This window comes from Lissotriton helveticus, chromosome 8, assembly GCF_964261635.1.
Source record: "Lissotriton helveticus chromosome 8, aLisHel1.1, whole genome shotgun sequence".
Lineage (NCBI taxonomy): Eukaryota > Metazoa > Chordata > Amphibia > Caudata > Salamandridae > Lissotriton > Lissotriton helveticus.
This window is the reverse complement of record NC_136069.1, coordinates 1,015,400,641-1,015,420,397: the sequence shown is the minus strand read 5'-3', so window position 1 is coordinate 1,015,420,397 and position 19,757 is coordinate 1,015,400,641. Positions and strand designations below refer to the sequence as shown.

Below are 19,757 nucleotides of genomic sequence, written 5' to 3'. Positions count from 1 at the left end.
CTTAAATGTACATCACAGCATATTTATTAAACACCCTGACTGCACACCTCCTCTGAGCTTGTCCTCAAGCCATAATATGGGAAGGGGGGTCAAGAGGTCAAGACCCAGGAGCAGATGGGCATGAAAGCAGCACACAGAGCAGTCACCAGAAAAGAGTCACAAAGTCTTTGAACAAACGTGCTCTAAAGATACAATTTTGAGCTGCTACACACCCCCAGATCCTGCTTTACAGTTACATCAAGACAAGTCGTGGAGCGTAAATCAAATACTTTCCAGACTTCTACTCTCTGCTGACTTTACTCAAAGGGTAGCATGAAGCATCAGGTAGCAGAAAAATGGAGGCTGGAAATCCAGCCCAGAACAGCCTTTGGATAAACATGTACTGTTGAGGGTAAGACTCTGCCTCAACTCCTCCCCAAGGGTGGAGACAAGGGACAGATCCTTGAGAAAAAGGCATTGGGCAACGTAATGCCTGATTGTGCATGTTTGCAGAAAAACACACAGATGCAGGTAGCAGCAGAATATCTGTAGGTATTTACCAAAGTGGACCAAAATATAATGTCAAGAATATCGAGGACACCAATATCGTGAAGGTAAGTTTCTATAGGTAAGCAAAGTATTACTATGTATAACTCTGTACATATGTACCATGACAATATATATATAGTGGGCATGTAGTACTCCTTGTTCCACCCAGTTAAATAGCACTTTAAACATGTCTCAAGCCTGCCATTGCAGCCTATGTGTGTTGTTTTAATCTGCCACTTTGAACTGGCAAATAAACCTTTTGCCAGCCTAAACCTTCCCTTTGTAATACATGTAAGTCACCCCTAGGGCAGGCCATACACAGCCTAGAGGGCTGAATACAGTGTATTTAAAAAGCTGGCCATGTACTTTTAAGCTTACATGTCCTGGTAGTGAAAAACTCTTACATTTGTTTTTCACTGCTGCAAGGCCTGCCTCTCCCTTTAGGATAACATTGGGTTACCTTATCACATTTAATACGTGGTAACTTTCAATTGGGAGAAGGTATCAAGTTTGGTATCCTAAGAATTGTATTTCAAAATCCTCTTTAATCGAAAAGTTGCATTTGGATTTTGTCACAATTCAAACGATTCCACTTTTATAAAGTTTGCATTTTCTTGTCCCAACCATTTGGTGTATTACTCTATTTTTCTAAGCTTGTGTGCGATTCTCTTGTTTTTTTCACTTTATTACTGTTTGTGTACTGCATAAATACTTTGCACATTGCCAATAAGTGAAGCCTGACTACTTTTGTGGTACAGGAGGGTTAAGCATAGGTTAATCTAGTGATTTAGTATGCCACATTTTATGAACGTTGTCTAATAGGTTGCTTAAACCAGTGAAGAATAGGATATAAAATAGGCTCAAATAATCTCATTAAACGCATCTCTAAATTTCATTAGGTTGTAGATTTTCATTTGGTAGAGCACCTCCTGACCCAAATACATAGGGTTGGCACCATTAGGCTGGGTGAGAAGAAGCAGCTTCCAGCATCATCCATGGAAGTTCAGTAATAAATATACATTAGGGGCCCCCCACTAACCCCAGCTCTTGCATAGTTGTGTTTTTTCCCATGCACACAAATAACTGGAACTAAGGCAGCCATAACTGTGACATCAGAGTGGATGAGGGAGACAATCCTGCATAAGGATTTAAGAGGGTTGTCCTCTGTCACTGCCCTCTTGATACCTCGTGGACATGAGGTGCAACGTCGGTATAAAACATACACACCCAAATCTTTGTGCAGAAGGGGGAAGGAAGGTAGATGTGAGAATTTGTTAGTTGAGCAGGGATTGGTTTATTTCATCCTTTTATACAGGATATTTTGTAAAGTTTGTGGCACCAAGAATGTTGAAATGTTTCATCTGTCACAAGATCAGTACCAGGCTCAGGAATTGCGAATGTTTTGTGAATTTAATTCTTTTAGGATTTAATTTGCATGGAAATTAATCTCATGAAAACTAGTGGTTATATTTGAACCAACTAAGGTTGTAAAAATGAATGCCCAGGATCAGTCTTGATGCCTCTATTATACGTCTACGCTTTGGGGCAGTGAGCATACATTTTGCGGCTAAGCCAAGATCAATTCAGCTCAGAATGAGGTGTAATTAGAACTTCTTTAGTGTTAAATAGCGACCCAGACCGGAAATTAGTGATATTAAGTTGAAACTGTGATTGTCACTGCTGTGGTAAATAAATAAATAATACCCTATTTTTGAATGTATAAATGAATAACAGATAGCTCAATAAAATAAGAGTCAAGATTCGAGGTAGTAGGAGTTTGCAGGTTTATTACAGCATAAAGGACAGGAACAGGACAACTTGCATAGGAATAGGATGACAGGGCCCAGCAGCGCTGCTGGTGTCAGGATCGGGACAAGGGCAGGAAAGGAGAGGAGTAACTTTTAATAACAATACATGAGCATATATACATAACGCAAACACATAGCATTACATTGCAGTAGGCGTAGCAGTGGGTGGAGCAGAAGGCGTGACGCGTAGCAGTCGCGAAAGATAAGGGTGAAAGTGGGTGTAACAGGGCGTATACATAGACATGTGATGCAAACGTAACAGAATATGTCATGAATGGGGCGGGAACCATGGAGGGGGCTACCTGAGGAGCCGGGACCTCTAACCTAGTGGTGCGCGCAAACTTGCAATGACGTGTTACTGGGAGAAGCTGGGGGCTATGAACTCTGTGCTAGGAGCAGAGACTGAAGTCTGGAGAGTCAGGGCGACATGTACCTAAACAGTATCTAGTATCTAATGTTTAGAGAACATGTTGATATAAACTAGAAGTCAGGAGAGGAAAGGCTAACAGACACTAAGACTGGACCATGCATTATTCTACATGTAGTGCGTGATGAAGAATACTAAATGACCATTAAATACAGTATTTCTCTTACATGGAGCCGAAAAGGCTAGACAATGACGGAAACTATTGGTGCAGTTCAGTAGCTTAGGAATGCAGAGAAGGAGGACTGAACTGATAACTGTAACCATAACATACTTTTGGCAGACTCAGAGGCAGAGCCAGGCTGAACCGGGCACTGCGTGGCAGGAAGTGAGTGAAGGGTCGAGGATACAGGTGGGGGCTGTATCGCTCCTTAGTGAGGTTTCAGGAGACAGGAGCTGAATCTGGAGTCCAGGCCCTTTTGAGGCCTAGAAACGGGGACTTTACAATGGAATAATGTGCACACTGAGAAACGTGGCAACGTAGCTTTACATAGGCCTGATATTCGTAGTATTCACGAGGACTGGAAACTGGCATACTAGAGGTGGACACAACTGTAATTGCGTCATTAATCAAACATAGGGAATACATATGCATATTAATCATGCACACATAACATATGATGGATGACACGTAGTGACACAGAACATGGCAAAATTTACTTTTCCACATTCCCTCCTTGTCACTACGTTTCCATCAGGAAACATCAATTTTCATGATACCATCTATCATTTCATACAGTATCATTTGCTCGTCTCGAATTATCCTGGAACGGGATTTAGAACGGGGCTTGGGACTAGGAATACAAGAGGTAGCACAGATGCCGCAAATCGCAGGGCCACATTGTATACAGAGACAGCAGCTGAATATGATCGCTACTGCAATACCTAGGAAGGACAAGACTTTCCATCCCCATGCGGAAATTATATTCCAGAACCAACCGGACCATGTCCAGGTGCCTGGATCTTGGTGTAGCAGATGGGCAATTTTATGGAGTCTGGTTTTGCTGAATAAACAGACGGCGCGTTATTTGGAATGAAAATGCAGCAACTGGATCCGATGACTCTACAGGCCCCGCCCCTATCGGCCAGTATGACGTCAAGGACGAGACGATTCTGTAAAACGACAAATCTCATAGCAGATTGCTCTTCGGTTAAGTTACCTAGAGCAGAGGCAGTTTCATTTACTACAGCTTCGAGGGTTCTGGTTAACCTACGGATTAGCTTACTATTCTGGATAGGTCCTATAAAGAAAAAGAAACCTCTATTGAAATCTGTATACTGTTCTAGAGCAGTTTCAGTATAATCGACAATTGGGGACTCCCTTCTATGTCTAATGTGTACTAGATGTGTGTTTCTATGATAATCAGGTGGGGCTAGAAAAACAGGTGGCAGTAGGAAGGCAATGTAACAGGTTCCCTCCCAATCGAGGGGCAGACAAACATATGCAGTTAGACCACAAATAAAATAAGAATGACGTGAAGCTTTGAAAATAGATTTCCCACTGTCACTATACTTGACAATAGTAGTACAATCACTATGTCCTACATGTACGGAACCATTATTTCGGACACATAATTCGCCTTTAACTGGTAATACTGAAATAGCAGGCAAGTCTGGAGTAGTATCAGACTGAACATTCAGGACCATGAAATTCCACGAATAATTACCTAAATTATACACTTCATTTTCTAGATCTAACCCTGTTCTGTGGGGGAGACCTTGCTTGTCTGGGAAACATGTACTGTTAAGAAAAGACATATCTGTTGAGGATGACGTTAACGTGGACCATGCTCCACACGAACCATTATGTGAAAATGGATAAGGAAAAAGTGGCAGAACTCCCTTCGGGGTCTGGAAAGGGGGGAGTCGACCACACACCCAACAATTAGTGGCATTGCTGGTCTGGTGTGAGTAATGTAACATGCGGATGAATGAGTTATTTCGCATAGCGAGGCGGTAAGAGAGTTCATGAGGAGGCAGATCACTAAACATGTGCTCTACAGTAGCATTAGAAGACTTATTTACATGAGAAACTGGAAGATACAGGTAAAATGCATAACTGGTGCAGGAAATCATAATACTGAGAAATAATATGAAACATAGAAAAACGATACATCGGATTGAGTTTTGACTAACTCTCTCACTATGGGGGTCTATTTTATACATGTCAGAAACAGTCTAACCGTTTCACCTAGGGGAGGACTTAGACAATCAAACTGGCTGACTTATTTTACTAGACCGGAGTTTGAGTTTATACTCCTGTTGCGGAGTTTTCTCTAACAGGGGAGGGGTTGTAGCAATGTCTTTTGCGGGACAGTCCTTGAGAACAATATTTTGGCAATCCTTCAAATCCTGGGAAATGTTCTTTAAGACGGGTTTCAGTCCATTAAATTGTTTTACATGAGAAAGGTGCACCCAGCCTTTGCGACCTTCCAACTTCACGGCTGTACGGGTGGTGAGGAGGACCTGTCGGGGCTCTTTCCAGCGAGGCTCCAGCGGACTTGATCTGTCAAAATTCCTCACCAACACCATGGATCCTGGAACGATTTCATGCGGTGCCACCTCGGTATTGTCTGGAAATGCGGCGGCAACCTGTGAACGACATGAGTTGAGGGCAGACATCAAGGAAGCTAGGTAATCTGTCAGCATATTACTTGAAACATCGGTAATACTTCGGGGTCTAGGAGTACCCCACATGTTAGGGGGGCGGCCGAAAACGACCTCATACGGGGACAGACCTGATCTGGAATGTGCGACCATGCGCATATAAAATAAAGCGACTGGCAGAGCTACTAGCCAGTCCACACCTTTCTCTTTGCATACTTTGGCGATTCGGATTTTCAGGGTCTGGTTATGTCTCTCTACGAGACCGGCTGCTTCAGGATGGCGTACACAATGGAACTTCCACTGGTACCCTAACAGAAGGGAAACATGCTTCATGAGTTCAGATGAGAATGGCTGGCCGTTGTCAGAATATACGACTCTAGGGAGTCCATAACGAGGGAAGAACTCACGAACCAGCTGCTTGGCAGTGGTCGCGGCTGTGTAATCTGGGACTGGATATGCTTCTGTCCACCTGGACAAAGCGCATACAACTACAAGGACATACTTGAAACCTCGACATCGCTCCATCTGAATATAATCCATCTGGAGGACTTCAAAAGGGTGGTCAGGAGGCTGGAATCCACCTTGTTCCACCGGGACACTTTTACCTGGATTAAACTGACAACATATCATACAGGTACGGACTTTCTGCTTGGCTGCAGCTCGTAAATGCTTGTTGAACCAAATGTTCTGGATACTGTCTAACATGGCTTTTTCTCCTAAATGTGCTGGACTATGTGCGGTATTAATAATGACTTGAACCATTGAGTCGGGGAGAAACCATGTGGCTCTACCCTTCGTTAACCATCCTTGATCTGTCTGGACCCCTCCTTGTTCGGACCATTTCTTGATTTCTTCGGGAGTAGCATGTAACTGGATATCTATGACATCTTGTGTAGGGTCCTTAACTGTCATGCATGTAATCGGATCTGGAGTATGTGTCATGTTAACTGGAATGTCTGGAGTCTGTGCTGTAAGCTTGGCTGTGCGATCTGCTAGATCATTACCTTGGGAAATGATGTCAGTAACTTTCGTATGTGCTTTACACTTCATGATAGCGATAGATGTCGGTAAATGTATGGCATCTAACAGAGCTTGAATAAGGAGACCATGCTGAATCTTGGTTCCATGAGAAGTCATGAAACCTCTCTCCTGCCAGAGCACTCCGAAGTCGTGTACAACTCCAAATGCGTAGCGTGAATCTGTGTAAACATTAACTTTCAAGTTCTTGGCGTGTGTACAGGCTTGGGTCAGAGCAACTAGCTCTGCTGCTTGAGCGGACAGAGTGTCAATACGGTGTGTCTCAATAACTTCAGTGTCAGTAGTCACTGCATACGCGGCGACTAGTTCTCCTGTACTTGTTCTCATACATGAACCATCCACATAAAGTGTCAGGTCGGGATCTGGTAACGGAATATCTGTCAGATCTTGTCTTGGTTTTGTCGTAATGTTAACTACTTCCACACAGTCATGTGTGGCAGAATTCGGAGTAACTGATGGTAACAGTGTAGCAGGATTTAAAATGTTGCAGCGTCTGATTTCTATGTGTGGCTGGAACAGTGTCAATTCATAACCTGTTAAACGTGCAATTGTCAAGTGCTGAGTCTGTGTTCGGTTTAAAAGAACTTCCACGGAATGTGGAACTTGTACTGTCAGGAAATGTCCTAATACTATGGAATCACTTTGTCTGATAGCTAGTGCTGTGGCTGCAACTGACTTGAGGCACGCAGGCAGAGCCTGGGCTACAGGATCTAATGTGCTCGAAAAAAAAGCACAGGGCTTGTATTGTCCTGCTTGATCTTGTGTGAGAACAGATAATGCTGTACCTTCGCGTTCAGTAACGAAAAGTGTAAAAGGCTTACTGTAGTTCGGTATCGCTAGAACTGGAGCTTGGCATAGGGCTTTCTTTAACTCATTGAAACAGAGTGTATGTTCAGATGTCCAAGGGAGGACAGTCGATACGGCTGCCTCCTGTGTCGTTAACTGTATCAGTGGTTTGGCTAGAAATGCATACTGAGGAATCCATTGTCTGCAATAAGAAGTAAGGCCAATAAAAGCACGTACCTCCTTCTGGGTCTTGGGCTGAGGAAGACTCGCTATTAACTGGATACGATCTGGTGTCAACTGCCTACCCCTCTTGGACAGTAAGTGTCCTAAGTATACCACTTGCTGGACACAGAATTGAAGCTTAGAAGGGGACACCTTGTGCCCCATCTCGGCTAGAAAATACAAGACTGTAAGGGATGCTCGCTCGCAAGCACGTTCAGAACGGGCTGTGATCAGGAGATCATCGACATACTGGAGCAGGGCAGTGTCAGTTGGCATGTGAATGTTGTCTAGTTGTCTCTTAAGTGCTTGACTGTAAATACTAGGACTTTCTGTGAAACCTTGAGGAGCTCGTGTAAACATATAGCTCCTTCCATTTAAACGAAATCCGAAAAGGAACTGGCTGTCTGGATGAATAGGGACACTGAAAAATGCGTTCTTGAGGTCTATGACAGTGAAGAACGTGGCTTCGGAATCAATGGCTGTTAATAGGGAAGAGATATCTGGGACAACTGGATACTGAGGAACAATACATTTATTAAGTTCTCGTAAGTCAATCACTAATCGATATACTGGGGGTGCATTAGGATCAGTACGTTTCATGATTGGAATAATCGGAGAATTACATACATTGGAGTCAGTTTCTACAACCACTCCTTGAGCCATGAGCTCGTCAATAATTTTGGATAAGGCTGCTACAGCCTCCGGTGGCAATCTGTACTGTCTGATTCGTGGTAACACTACACCTGGCTTGAGAGTCACACGATAGGGTGTGATTTGCATATAACCAACATCAGTCGGACCTTGCGCCCATAGATGCTGTGGAACATTAGACAGTCTTGAATCAAAATCTCGTAATACATAGTGACCCTTAAAGTCACGTAGGAACAATCGTATTCCCTCTGGGGAACAGCATATAACTGCACCTAACTCTTTCAGTGTCTTAATGCCTAATAGGTTTTCTGGACATGACTTAGTAAGTAACAGATCAGTAGTACGGGACAATGAACCTACTTCTAGAGTAACTGGCTTTGAAATTTCATTTACGATAGGCTTTCCTGAAAATCCAAGGGAAACATTTCTTGAGCCTGAGAGCGGAGCCCCTGGAACTTCGGCGTGACTAATTGTGGTCCTACTTGCCCCTGTATCAATCAAAAACTTTCTGTCTTTCCCTAATACTTGACTATGAACATAGGGACCTTCTTGATCTACAGGTATCTCGATGAGAGGCAAGCCTACCTCCCTCTCTAGGCTGTTTCATGAATACTGCTGGTACTCTGGATACTCAGACTGTGCATACTGGTACATCTGCTGTGTAACGTGCTGTGTTGCAGCAATAGGCTGCGGTGCGGTAACTGTCTGTGGTGCATTCTGCGACTGAGGAGTCTGTAAAACTTGTTCTTGTCTAGGCGGACGTGGTCTTTCTTTAGTTTTACCAGTAGCTATGTTGTGTTTCAGAACTGCACACTCGTTTATAAAATGGCCTGGCTGTTTACAATAATTGCAGTTCCCTTTAACGGGAGCTGCAGGATGACTGGCTTGATTTGGACCCCTCTTCTGACTGTCTTGAGGAACAGATTGTGCAACTAGTACTTTCATTTTCGTGTCTTTCATAAGTTTTCTTTCGTGTTCTTGCTCTTCTCTAATTCTATTCTGGTGGTATTGGAGCATTTGCAACATCTGGGATGGGGTATTAGCTTGCCAGGTACTTTCGACTTTCAAAACTCGATTCTTAATTTGTGGACTTGAATTCTCGACTAATTTAGTAACAAAAAGGTGAGGATATGACTCGCTACTTGTCTTGAGGCCACTGTTGATGCTAAAACATTTTTCAAATCTAGAATAAAAATCACTAATATCTTCGTCTTGTTTCTGTTTACAGGCTGAGATTGCATCCCAGTCTTCTTTTCTGGTTGTTAATAATCTGGGTAAAACTTGTATTAATAATTCTGGTAATTCTTTACATTTATCTCCAAGACCGGTACCTGGTACTCGTATCTTGTCTTCAGCTTCTAGGACTGCCCAATCGATCTTTTTCTCTCCCACCTCCCATTCTTTTTCCTTGAGTTTTTCATACACCCCTGCGGGCAGCAGAACCTTTAACATTTTAATTATATCTGGATACGTGTATTCTCCCATACGGAGCATGTCTTTTAATTCTCTATGGAACCCTGCTGGATCTTTATCATGACAGGGAATTAATTTCTTCATTTCAAGAAGTTCCATCTTTGTGATTGGAGTGTATACAAACACTCGTTGCATTTCGCCACCCGTTCCTCTAACTGGGTGAACTTCTCGTAACGGATTCTGTCTGTCTATGTAAAATGGTTTACTTTCTGGGGGTGAGACATGAACAAAATGCGGGTTCAGAAACGTTCTATATTTGTGGCGCTGTTCTAGAATGACACTAATTAAATCGGTACCTAGACCTTTCCATCTATACTGGAGTAACTCGTTCAGGACATCATGTAATGGGCCTGGATCAGAGTGTTGACCCTCATACAGAGTAATGAGGTGCTGAATCATATACATACCCACCAGTCGTTGCTCGGCTGGGGGCAGTTTCAGAAACATTTGTGCCACTATTTCGTCTAGAAAAGTGGTAGAATCAGTAATCCATCGGACTGCTGATCGGGCTAATTCTTGTTCATGCATGGTACTTAACTCACTGTAACCGATTCGTGATTTCAGAATGTGATCGGTAGCTTGAAACACTTGTTCTAGTGAACCTTGTTCTGGTGCTGGAGAATGAAAAATAGACTTGTGTTCTAGGCGTAAATGGCGATCTGGAAATCTAGATTTTCCTACATACGCTATTCTGGCGGGATTCTCGTCTTCTACCTCTTCAGTATCAGAGTTACTTTCTTTCTCGCTTACTTGTGCTGCTTTACGTTGTTCGTGTAACTTTATTATTTCTTTACGGATTTTCTTGTACATACTCTCCATAGCACTGATAGTCTTGTGCTTACCCTCGGCTATACTGTTACTCCACTTCATCAGGGCTTTCATTTCGGCCTGATTTTTGGACGGGTAATCTTGTTCTCTTATTAGACAATTAATCAGAAACTTTAATATCATGAGCTGGGTCTCAGCTTTCCTTTGGGACATGACATCACTAATACTTTCTGGATCATCCCCTGTACGGATGAAACGATATATTCTGTCTAGATCTTCCTTCATATCTGGTAGGGTGACTAGATACTCGGCCACATTTCTTACGCGTAATGAATATAAAACCATATCATTTTCGCCTGGGACTGGATCATAACAGCATTCGGCAAGGGATTTTCTTATTTCTGCAACAGACAGTCTGGGCGTACGTTGTGACGCTTGCATATGTAATTCGGCTGCCGTTAAACGTTTATGTGGCGGCGGGGTTTGAGGAGGACCTCCTCCTGCGGCCCCTAGACTAGAATCATCAACTGAGGCTTTTCGTGCTGGCAGAGTGGGAAATGGAAATGCGGGCTGGACTTGTATGGCGGGCTGGACCGGGGGTACCGTAACAGGTACTCCGGTGTCTGGAGGAGCAGGAAGTGCCTGATTTACAGGGACTGGCGGAGCGCGAACAGGATTTGCATATTCTGGGACTGTGTCGTCCAAATAGGACGAAATAAAAATATCAGCTGCGGTCGGTTTGTGACGTGACTTGATCGGAACTAGTGGTGGCGGGAAATTACTGGATGCCTCTGGGGTCGCTTTTGGCAAGCCCTCGGCAAGAAGAGGGTACATACCCCTAATAAGGGCATGCCTCTGTCTGTCTGACTGTTCGGCTTTGACTTGTTCACCTATCTCGATTAATTCTTTTTCTTGTGCTCGTTCCAAGGATTCTCTACTTAATTCTGACTTTCTGATTTCTTTTTCGGTTCTTTTATGGGCTTCTTTGCGGCATAACTCGATGGCATCTTTCTGTGACTGTCTGGCTTTCTTTTTCCATAATGCTTCTTCTACTCGCATGATGCACTCGGCATCCCATGTACCCGATACGGGCCATCTATACTTTTCTTCTAACTATTTGGTATACTCTACCCATAAATCTAGATATAATATGGCGCTTATGCCATGCTTCTGATACATAAAATGACCTGGACTGTCCCTAGGCGGAACTGGAACTGCTGCTTCCAGCAGACCCTTTCTGGTTTTTAACTGACGTAACTTCGAAAAGAGTGGCATGACTGGACTGTAATCTAGACACAATACAATACACAATGAACACGATACTTATTCCTCATTCATACCACGACATTAAAATACATGAAGAACATTATGAACAACACTATAAATAACAGTTCGAACAGAATACCACCTGGAATACGGAATACAGAATACATGAATTTTCTCGAGAACAGAACTGACTGGAACAGAAACTAGATGCACTGCTGGAACAGTACGAAACTTACCGGTCTCATAAAGAGACACGTCAGGACCCGCATCCACCGAAGTGGACACTTCGTTTGTGGGACTGTGTACCACCAACCCACGGACCAGAGTCAATTAAATTGACCCTGTCTAGATACTACCCCAGTAACGGTACTCACCGGGCAGCAAGAACGGAAGGCCTCGGACTGGACTGGACTGCTTCGACGACGGACGACGAACTTCGGACTTCAGTTACGGGTGGACCTCCGGATACCTCGGACCTTGGACTCTTGGCTTGGGCTCTGGTCGGGACTCGCCGCGTTCCTCCACCGTCTCGTTTGGATGCTGGACCGCCTCCTCCGTCTCCTCCGTGGGCCTGAGGGATACTTGAAGCAGAAATATCTGCCGGTGCGCAGAAGAGTTCCGTCACGACTGCAGAGGGTCAGGGGGTCGGCGTGGCTTCACCGACGCGTGGGGAAAGGGCAAGTCCCTATTCGGGCGCCATTATGTGGTAAATAAATAAATAATACCCTATTTTTGAATGTATAAATGAATAACAGATAGCTCAATAAAATAAGAGTCAAGATTCGAGGTAGTAGGAGTTTGCAGGTTTATTACAGCATAAAGGACAGGAACAGGACAACCTGCATAGGAATAGGATGACAGGGCCCAGCAGCGCTGCTGGTGTCAGGATCGGGACAAGGGCAGGAAAGGAGAGGAGTAACTTTTAATAACAATACATGAGCATATATACATAACGCAAACACATAGCATTACATTGCAGTAGGCGTAGCAGTGGGCGGAGCAGAAGGCGTGACGCGTAGCAGTCGCGAAAGATAAGGGTGAAAGTGGGTGTAACAGGGCGTATACATAGACATGTGATGCAAACGTAACAGAATATGTCATGAATGGGGCGGGAACCATGGAGGGGGCTACCTGAGGAGCCGGGACCTCTAACCTAGTGGTGCGCGCAAACTTGCAATGACGTGTTACTGGGAGAAGCTGGGGGCTATGAACTCTGTGCTAGGAGCAGAGACTGAAGTCTGGAGAGTCAGGGCGACATGTACCTAAACAGTATCTAGTATCTAATGTTTAGAGAACATGTTGATATAAACTAGAAGTCAGGAGAGGAAAGGCTAACAGACACTAAGACTGGACCATGCATTATTCTACATGTAGTGCGTGATGAAGAATACTAAATGACCATTAAATACAGTATTTCTCTTACATGGAGCCGAAAAGGCTAGACAATGACGGAAACTATTGGTGCAGTTCAGTAGCTTAGGAATGCAGAGAAGGAGGACTGAACTGATAACTGTAACCATAACATACTTTTGGCAGACTCAGAGGCAGAGCCAGGCTGAACCGGGCACTGCGTGGCAGGAAGTGAGTGAAGGGTCGAGGATACAGGTGGGGGCTGTATCGCTCCTTAGTGAGGTTTCAGGAGACAGGAGCTGAATCTGGAGTCCAGGCCCTTTTGAGGCCTAGAAACGGGGACTTTACAATGGAATAATGTGCACACTGAGAAACGTGGCAACGTAGCTTTACATAGGCCTGATATTCGTAGTATTCACGAGGACTGGAAACTGGCATACTAGAGGTGGACACAACTGTAATTGCGTCATTAATCAAACATAGGGAATACATATGCATATTAATCATGCACACATAACATATGATGGATGACACGTAGTGACACAGAACATGGCAAAATTTACTTTTCCACACTGCTGTATGGCGTTTTGAGTTTTTGGAAGGCCTGCTATTTAGTAACTGTTAATTGGAAGTCATATACAGCTCTCACAATAGGTGAATGATGAGTAAAATGGGAAGTATTTGCCAAAAAGAAACAATACATCTAGAGAATGGGCTTTCTCAATAGTTTGAGGGTTGTTGGGGTATCTTTAGCATTTCAGTTCCAATTCTTTTGCAATATTCAATGTAACATCTAATGTACTTGCAGTGATTTATAGATAGGGATTAAGAGGTCTTCTTGAGCAGGCACATTTTCAGTAAGGCCACTAAATAGTATATGACTGGTCTTCCTTCTCTTTCGCTCTATGAAGTACTCTACTACAACAAAATATAAAACATTGTAAAAGAATAACGTTGTACAGTGTATTGCTCTAAAATCTATCTTTTTTTTGTAGATGAGCTGTGCAAGCCCTTTTGTTGAACCAAAGCATAGTAGGCTTTCTTCAACCGAGACCTCTCAGTCACATTCTTCCCATGAGGAGTATCGACAGGAAGTAGTGGGCAGCATCGCGGAATCCCCACTCCGAAAAAACGCCAGCCAGCGGCGCTCCTGGCAAGATTTAATTGAGACTCCACTTACAAGTTCAGGGCTGCACTACCTTCAGACTCTGCCCCTGGAGGACTCTGTGTTCACTGACTCTCTAGTTATCTCTCCAGATCACCGGAGGCAGTCCACGCTTCCCATTCAGAAGTGCCACATGCAGGATCACTACGGCCCGCACCCCTTGGCGGAGGGTGAACGGATACAAGTCCTTAATGGTGGAGGAAGTAAACCTCGAAGCTTTACTCTGCCGCGGGATGGGGGGCTCAATCACTGCAACAGGAACTCTCTTCTTAGTGCCTCAGAGCTGCAGGAATCAGCAAAAAAGAAACAAGTAAAGGAGGAAGAAGAGGAGACAGAAGAACAAGAATTCAACAACTTGTTAGATACAAGTAGGTATTCTATATTCTCTAAATATGCACACAATTAGGGAGGTGAAATGGGGTACGTTAAATGGGTGTCATTTTTTTCATCTGGTCGTTGTATCCATGCAAATAACATTTATTTCTCTACAAGTTAAATTAATTTTGGCTTGCCTTCCTATTGCTGAGCAATATTGAACTTCAGACCCTTAGAAGTGCTTATAACATTTTTAAACACTGAGCATCAGGGGCCATATTATGATGAGCCGAGCTGCTTTCCTGCTTTTGTGCGTTGGAGGTGGCTCAAGTTCAAACATATAACTCGGGATTTCTCTGAGTTAATATCAACTTGTTGGAAACAGAGCAGAGATTACCTCTCTATGTTTCTGACTTATTCTGTCTTAAATGCATGCATTAAATCTGAGAAATTCCTACATATATTCTAAACTTTAGACACCGCACACAAAAAAAAGACATTTTGCTCATCGTGATACCATATTCTTTTCTAGGCAGGGCCTGCAGCGCGTAAAATTAAGTACATTGTTTAAATACTATATTTATTTGAGCTAATGCTTTACTTTCAGGCAGCAGGGCACATAAACAATCCTGCTAACAGGCTAACACAGCTGTGTTATCTGAAAATAAAGCACCAAGTCAGAGAACTATCAGGTTAAATTAATTCACTTTACGCCCTGTAGGCGCATAAAACAGGCACTGAAAACCAGGAAAGAGCATCAAGATACGGCGCCAAATGACACGAAGGGCCTTGATGGCGCTGACATGTTTTCCGATGCAAAATTATATCCTGTTCATTGCTCGAAGGTATTAATTTGCAGCAGTAAGTTAAAAGGTTGCAGTTCATGACAGAATTAGTTGTATCGAAATGCAGTTCTTTTGGATGTAGTAGCAATGATATGTCACATTTTGGAACTGTTCCTGCCCCTGTTAATATGCACTTTTAGGGATCAAACTGGTGCATTTTGCTGTGGAAAATACAAAAATACTTTAACGTTACCTCGTCCCATTAATGTAATTCTGCTATAATTGCTTTTTGTTTTAAACCCATATGTTAGATCCATATGCTTTAAAAGTCAAAGCCATTCGGTGACTGTTGCCTTAAGGTGAGCAAAAATGGGAGGCGCCTAGCAAATTATATTGGTATTTTTTTTTATATTTCTTCTTGTACATATGCTCAAACATCAGGGTCGGACTGGGTCTGATAATAAGCCGGGGCACCTAAATAAAAGTGTCCCCTTTAGCAAATCAGATAGCTAAAGAAGTGGCTTACATTTTACAAATCGGGTCAGTTTTGAATTTTACAGACACGCTGGTATATGTGTTTAGCAAATAAATAGGTGACTACATGCATTTGTGCTTGCTGCTGCAGTCAATATTTATGGTAATATCAGAACATCAACAGTGAAAACTTGCCCGCAAGACCCTGAAGCAGGCCCACTAACAGCCCAAAAACAGCCCACACAGTAACTTGCCAGACCAGCCCTTAACCCATGGGGGGCATATTCAGCTTGATGTCAGTAAATATCTATGAAACATGGGATACCCAGGGGTCCCCTCATCATTTTCTATAGGTTAGGGGTGGACATTTTGCGCTATCCCAATGCCATCCACTAATTATTTTTGCAAGGGAAAGTAGTCAGTGGGTGTTCAATATGCTCCTGATTATGAGCCTGGCTTACAATAATGGTGAATTTAACGCAAACTGCAGATTAACTCATACTTTCTAGTGTGCACAGACAGCCATTTTATGCAATTTGCCCACTGATGATAGTAGGTTTTACCTGCAGCAAACAGATAGGGCACACACACATTATACACAATCTATGCACCTTGTAATCCAGTTTTAGGCCAAAATAGGAGTTTGTGCCAGAAACAGGATTTTCAGCATCGTCAGGGTCTGTCCGCACTCCTTTTATCTTTATAAAATAACAGTTCCCCTGCAAAATGGAAACAAATTGGCCTCCAGTTCTTAATGTCTTTATTGATTATAAGGTTACAGTATAAACTTGATCACATTGCCTTCAATCACAACTAGTGTGATTGGATTACAGATTTCATAAACTGATACAATTTGGACATCATGCAACCATTTAAAGAGCCTGTTAACTAGGCAAAGACAAAGGGCGTTGGAAATAGAGAATAGGTTTACTTAGAATACGATCTGGAGAAAGCCAGCCCCATAGAACTGAAGACTATCCGCCTGATTCATCAAGCTAAATTGTACTCGCAAAGGGCAAGATTCTCGGACATGTGTGTGCGCAACACCTGTTTCAATTTGCATTTAAGGGGTGCTACAGGGTGTCCTTTGGACACCCCTGGCACCCTTTAAATCGCTATCTTATTTGTGATTAGCTAATTGCTAATCGCAAATAAGGAATACTCCCTATTCATTCCTATGGGCCTTTTGGCCCATAGGAATGAATGGGGAGTTATTCCTTATTTGCGATTAGCAATTTGCTACTCGCAAATAAGGAATGTGTAGGAATCACTATTTATTTAGCAATTCCTACATGAATACCGTTTTGCGAGTCCTTAATAGCGATTCGCTATGAATCGCTATTAGGGGCTCGCAAAACGGCCCGTTGATGAATAAGGCTGTATGTCAATTTGCTACACGCAGGCAGCTTCTTAATTCTTACAAATTGTTCTGGCTTCATACTTATCCTCTTAAAAAGCAGTAATAAGTGACAGAATAATATGAGTTATTATTTTAATCCTAACAGAGCTTTGATGAACTATTGTCCTTTAACCTCTCTTTCCAGAGTGGGTGTTTGTTCTGCTGTTCTAAGGTTTTCTTATCTTGCTTTCTATACTATTGTCCAAAACTACTTTTGTTCACATATTTTCCGAACCACTTCTCTGCTAATAATGGGAATGGAGTATGTGCTTGTGCGCTGTGATCGTGAATTCTTCAAGGCTTTGTTAGTCATGTTTTCCCTTTTTAACTAAATTTGCTGATTTTGTGTTTTGCTCTCCTCTGAACTCTCACCTTTACCTGTGCAACCTGGGACTATATTTGTTCTTTGATTACATAGAGTTTTACAGTACCTTCGGCTGATACCAGTGGTGGTTGATTTTGTTTGTCTGAGGTTTCCCCACATTTTAAAATTGGTTTACCATTCCCTCTCTAGTTGATATTTCAACTACTTCTTTTAATTCGTAGTCCTTAGTAAATGTTAGTTGATATGAGTCCTCATAGCATCTGCTACTCGCGCTGGTGATTTCACTATGAACATCCCTTCCACCTTGGAGCTAATTCTTTTACAGCATGCTATAATTAATTGAGAAACACAATACAGCAAAAGCAAGACCACAATGAGAAGCAACAAGCCTAAAACAGTCCTGACATCCATGATGGTAGCCAATTGAAATAACCCTTAAACCATTCATCTAGGGCACCTCCTTTGCTCACAGTTTTCCATTGTCGATCATGTAGTTTTTATCACCTTAGTCAAAGTTTTATTGTCTTCATCTTCTGCACAAGTACCCCCTCCATGGCCGTGAAAAGGTCAAGCACATTTCAGTGTTGCATGACCATTATTTTCTTTGTTCGCAACTGTTCCTTAATTGTGTTGAACCCTTTTCCGGTGGCATTAATCTTCATTAGTTTCCATTTTATTTGGGGCCATCGAGCTGTTGCCTTTGCCTGGATGAATGACAACATGTTTCCAGCAGTTGAGCATTGTTGAACAGTCTGAACTCTTGGGGTACGGCCTTCCAAATGGCAGTCCCATAGTACACTGCGGACCTTTTCCAGCATGGGGGATAAAGTAGAGTAAACAGAGGGATCATTAGGTACTCATGTAACTTGGTGATGTTTACCCCTGGATGACTGGAGTGGGTGTTTGCCAGGTACCCAGAGAGCAGAGGTCTCCCCAGTTTGGAGGTAGTTGGACATGTAGCAGCTCTCCGCATTCGCCACAAGAAATCCATGAGACTGGAAGTGCCCCCCTGCATGTCAGCATTATCTATTGTGGCATTGCAGTCAGTGTTTTTTCTAAACTTTGATTGTGCCATTCCCTCTGAAACATAACGAAACAGATATTAATTTCATAACTGATCGGGGTCTACTGTTCCATCCACCCAAGTGTATCGTGCAATGCAGTTGTCCCTTGTTCTCTCAAGCTTCCCTGTAGTGCCTTTATTGGTGTAGGTGCCATTCCACAGGGAGATGTTTCTACAGAAAAAAGTTGATTTTGGGGTGCCATTAATCATGGGTGTAAAATGACCCAGTGACTGTGAGTTCTGACTTTTCTGTGCAACCCGGAGGCATTAGGTAGGCAGTGTCGTCGCTACTGTGGGAAAAGAGCATGGGGCACTGAAAATGCCTCATACTAATATTCCATCTCCCAGTCCACTAGTCTTCCGGTGCATGAGGACTAGTTCCCTCCTCATAGTTTGTTACAGTGTATCTAGTTTCATGTGGGCAAACTCATTCAATATATCTTTGTTCATATGTGGGAATGTATAGTACTTCTACCTCCTTATTATATCTAGTGGAGTTCACCCTAAACGATATGGGGCATATTTTTACAGGCTCTCTCTGGGCCCTCATCCTACACAGGAAAAGATGTAATAGGCAAATAGCGATGTTCAGGGGCACTTCTTTAGGCACTACAGGCCAATGAGGAGCCTGTGTTCCTCCTCTGCCAACCTATGTGTCCAGACATTTTGGAAGGTGAAGTATAGAGGCTGGGCCTTTTGAGGTGATGGTAAGTCAGCTGTGGAATAAGCTACCAGCTCTCCTCAGAGCCAGTGAAAGTCTTATGCACTTTAGGAGAGTTCTAAAAAACTGGATTTTCCTTAAATATCCAGATCTAGATCAGGAAGGGACATTGAAGAGTTATAGTTAGCTCAGATAACTATATCTGCTGAATTTGAATGGTTTTGTACGAGTGAAACCTGATCCTAACACTAACATACCTATAACCTTTGTTTTTTTTGTGGATTTCTAAGGGTCTTTTTGATTCCATTTCCTAACTATAATGTCCCTTTAACCTTTTTTTTTCAGTGAATTTCTAAGTTTTTTTAAAATGTTAATTCCTAATTATAATGTCCCTGTAACCTTTGTTTTTATTCAGTGAATTTCTATAGTTTTTGAATTAGTAATGCTGTCTGCAGAATAGTGGACAAGGGTGATGGGGCCTCTGATCAGCTCTCATGAATCCTGCTGGTGAAGACTTACATAAACTACCTGGAGGGCTTCTTGGCCCCCAAGGTCCCTCAGGATCCAGTAGGACTTCATTCTCCAACCAGTAGTGCCCCAGGAGACACATTTTCAGAGTGGTGGATAAAGGGGGCGTGGCCTCCCAAGA

General features: G+C 43.0%; 1 protein-coding gene across 2 annotated transcripts in view; it reads left to right on the top strand.

Moving 5' to 3' along the window:
• The window catches only part of CNKSR2 (connector enhancer of kinase suppressor of Ras 2), a 1,535,139-nt gene that overhangs the window by 1,299,185 nt on the left and 216,197 nt on the right, over positions 1 to 19,757 (top strand). For both annotated transcript variants that reach the window (XM_078656116.1, XM_078656115.1), the window contains one exon: positions 13,917 to 14,454. In XM_078656116.1, coding sequence (XP_078512242.1) covers positions 13,917 to 14,454 — 538 coding nt within the window. The remainder of the gene's footprint in view (positions 1 to 13,916; positions 14,455 to 19,757) is intronic.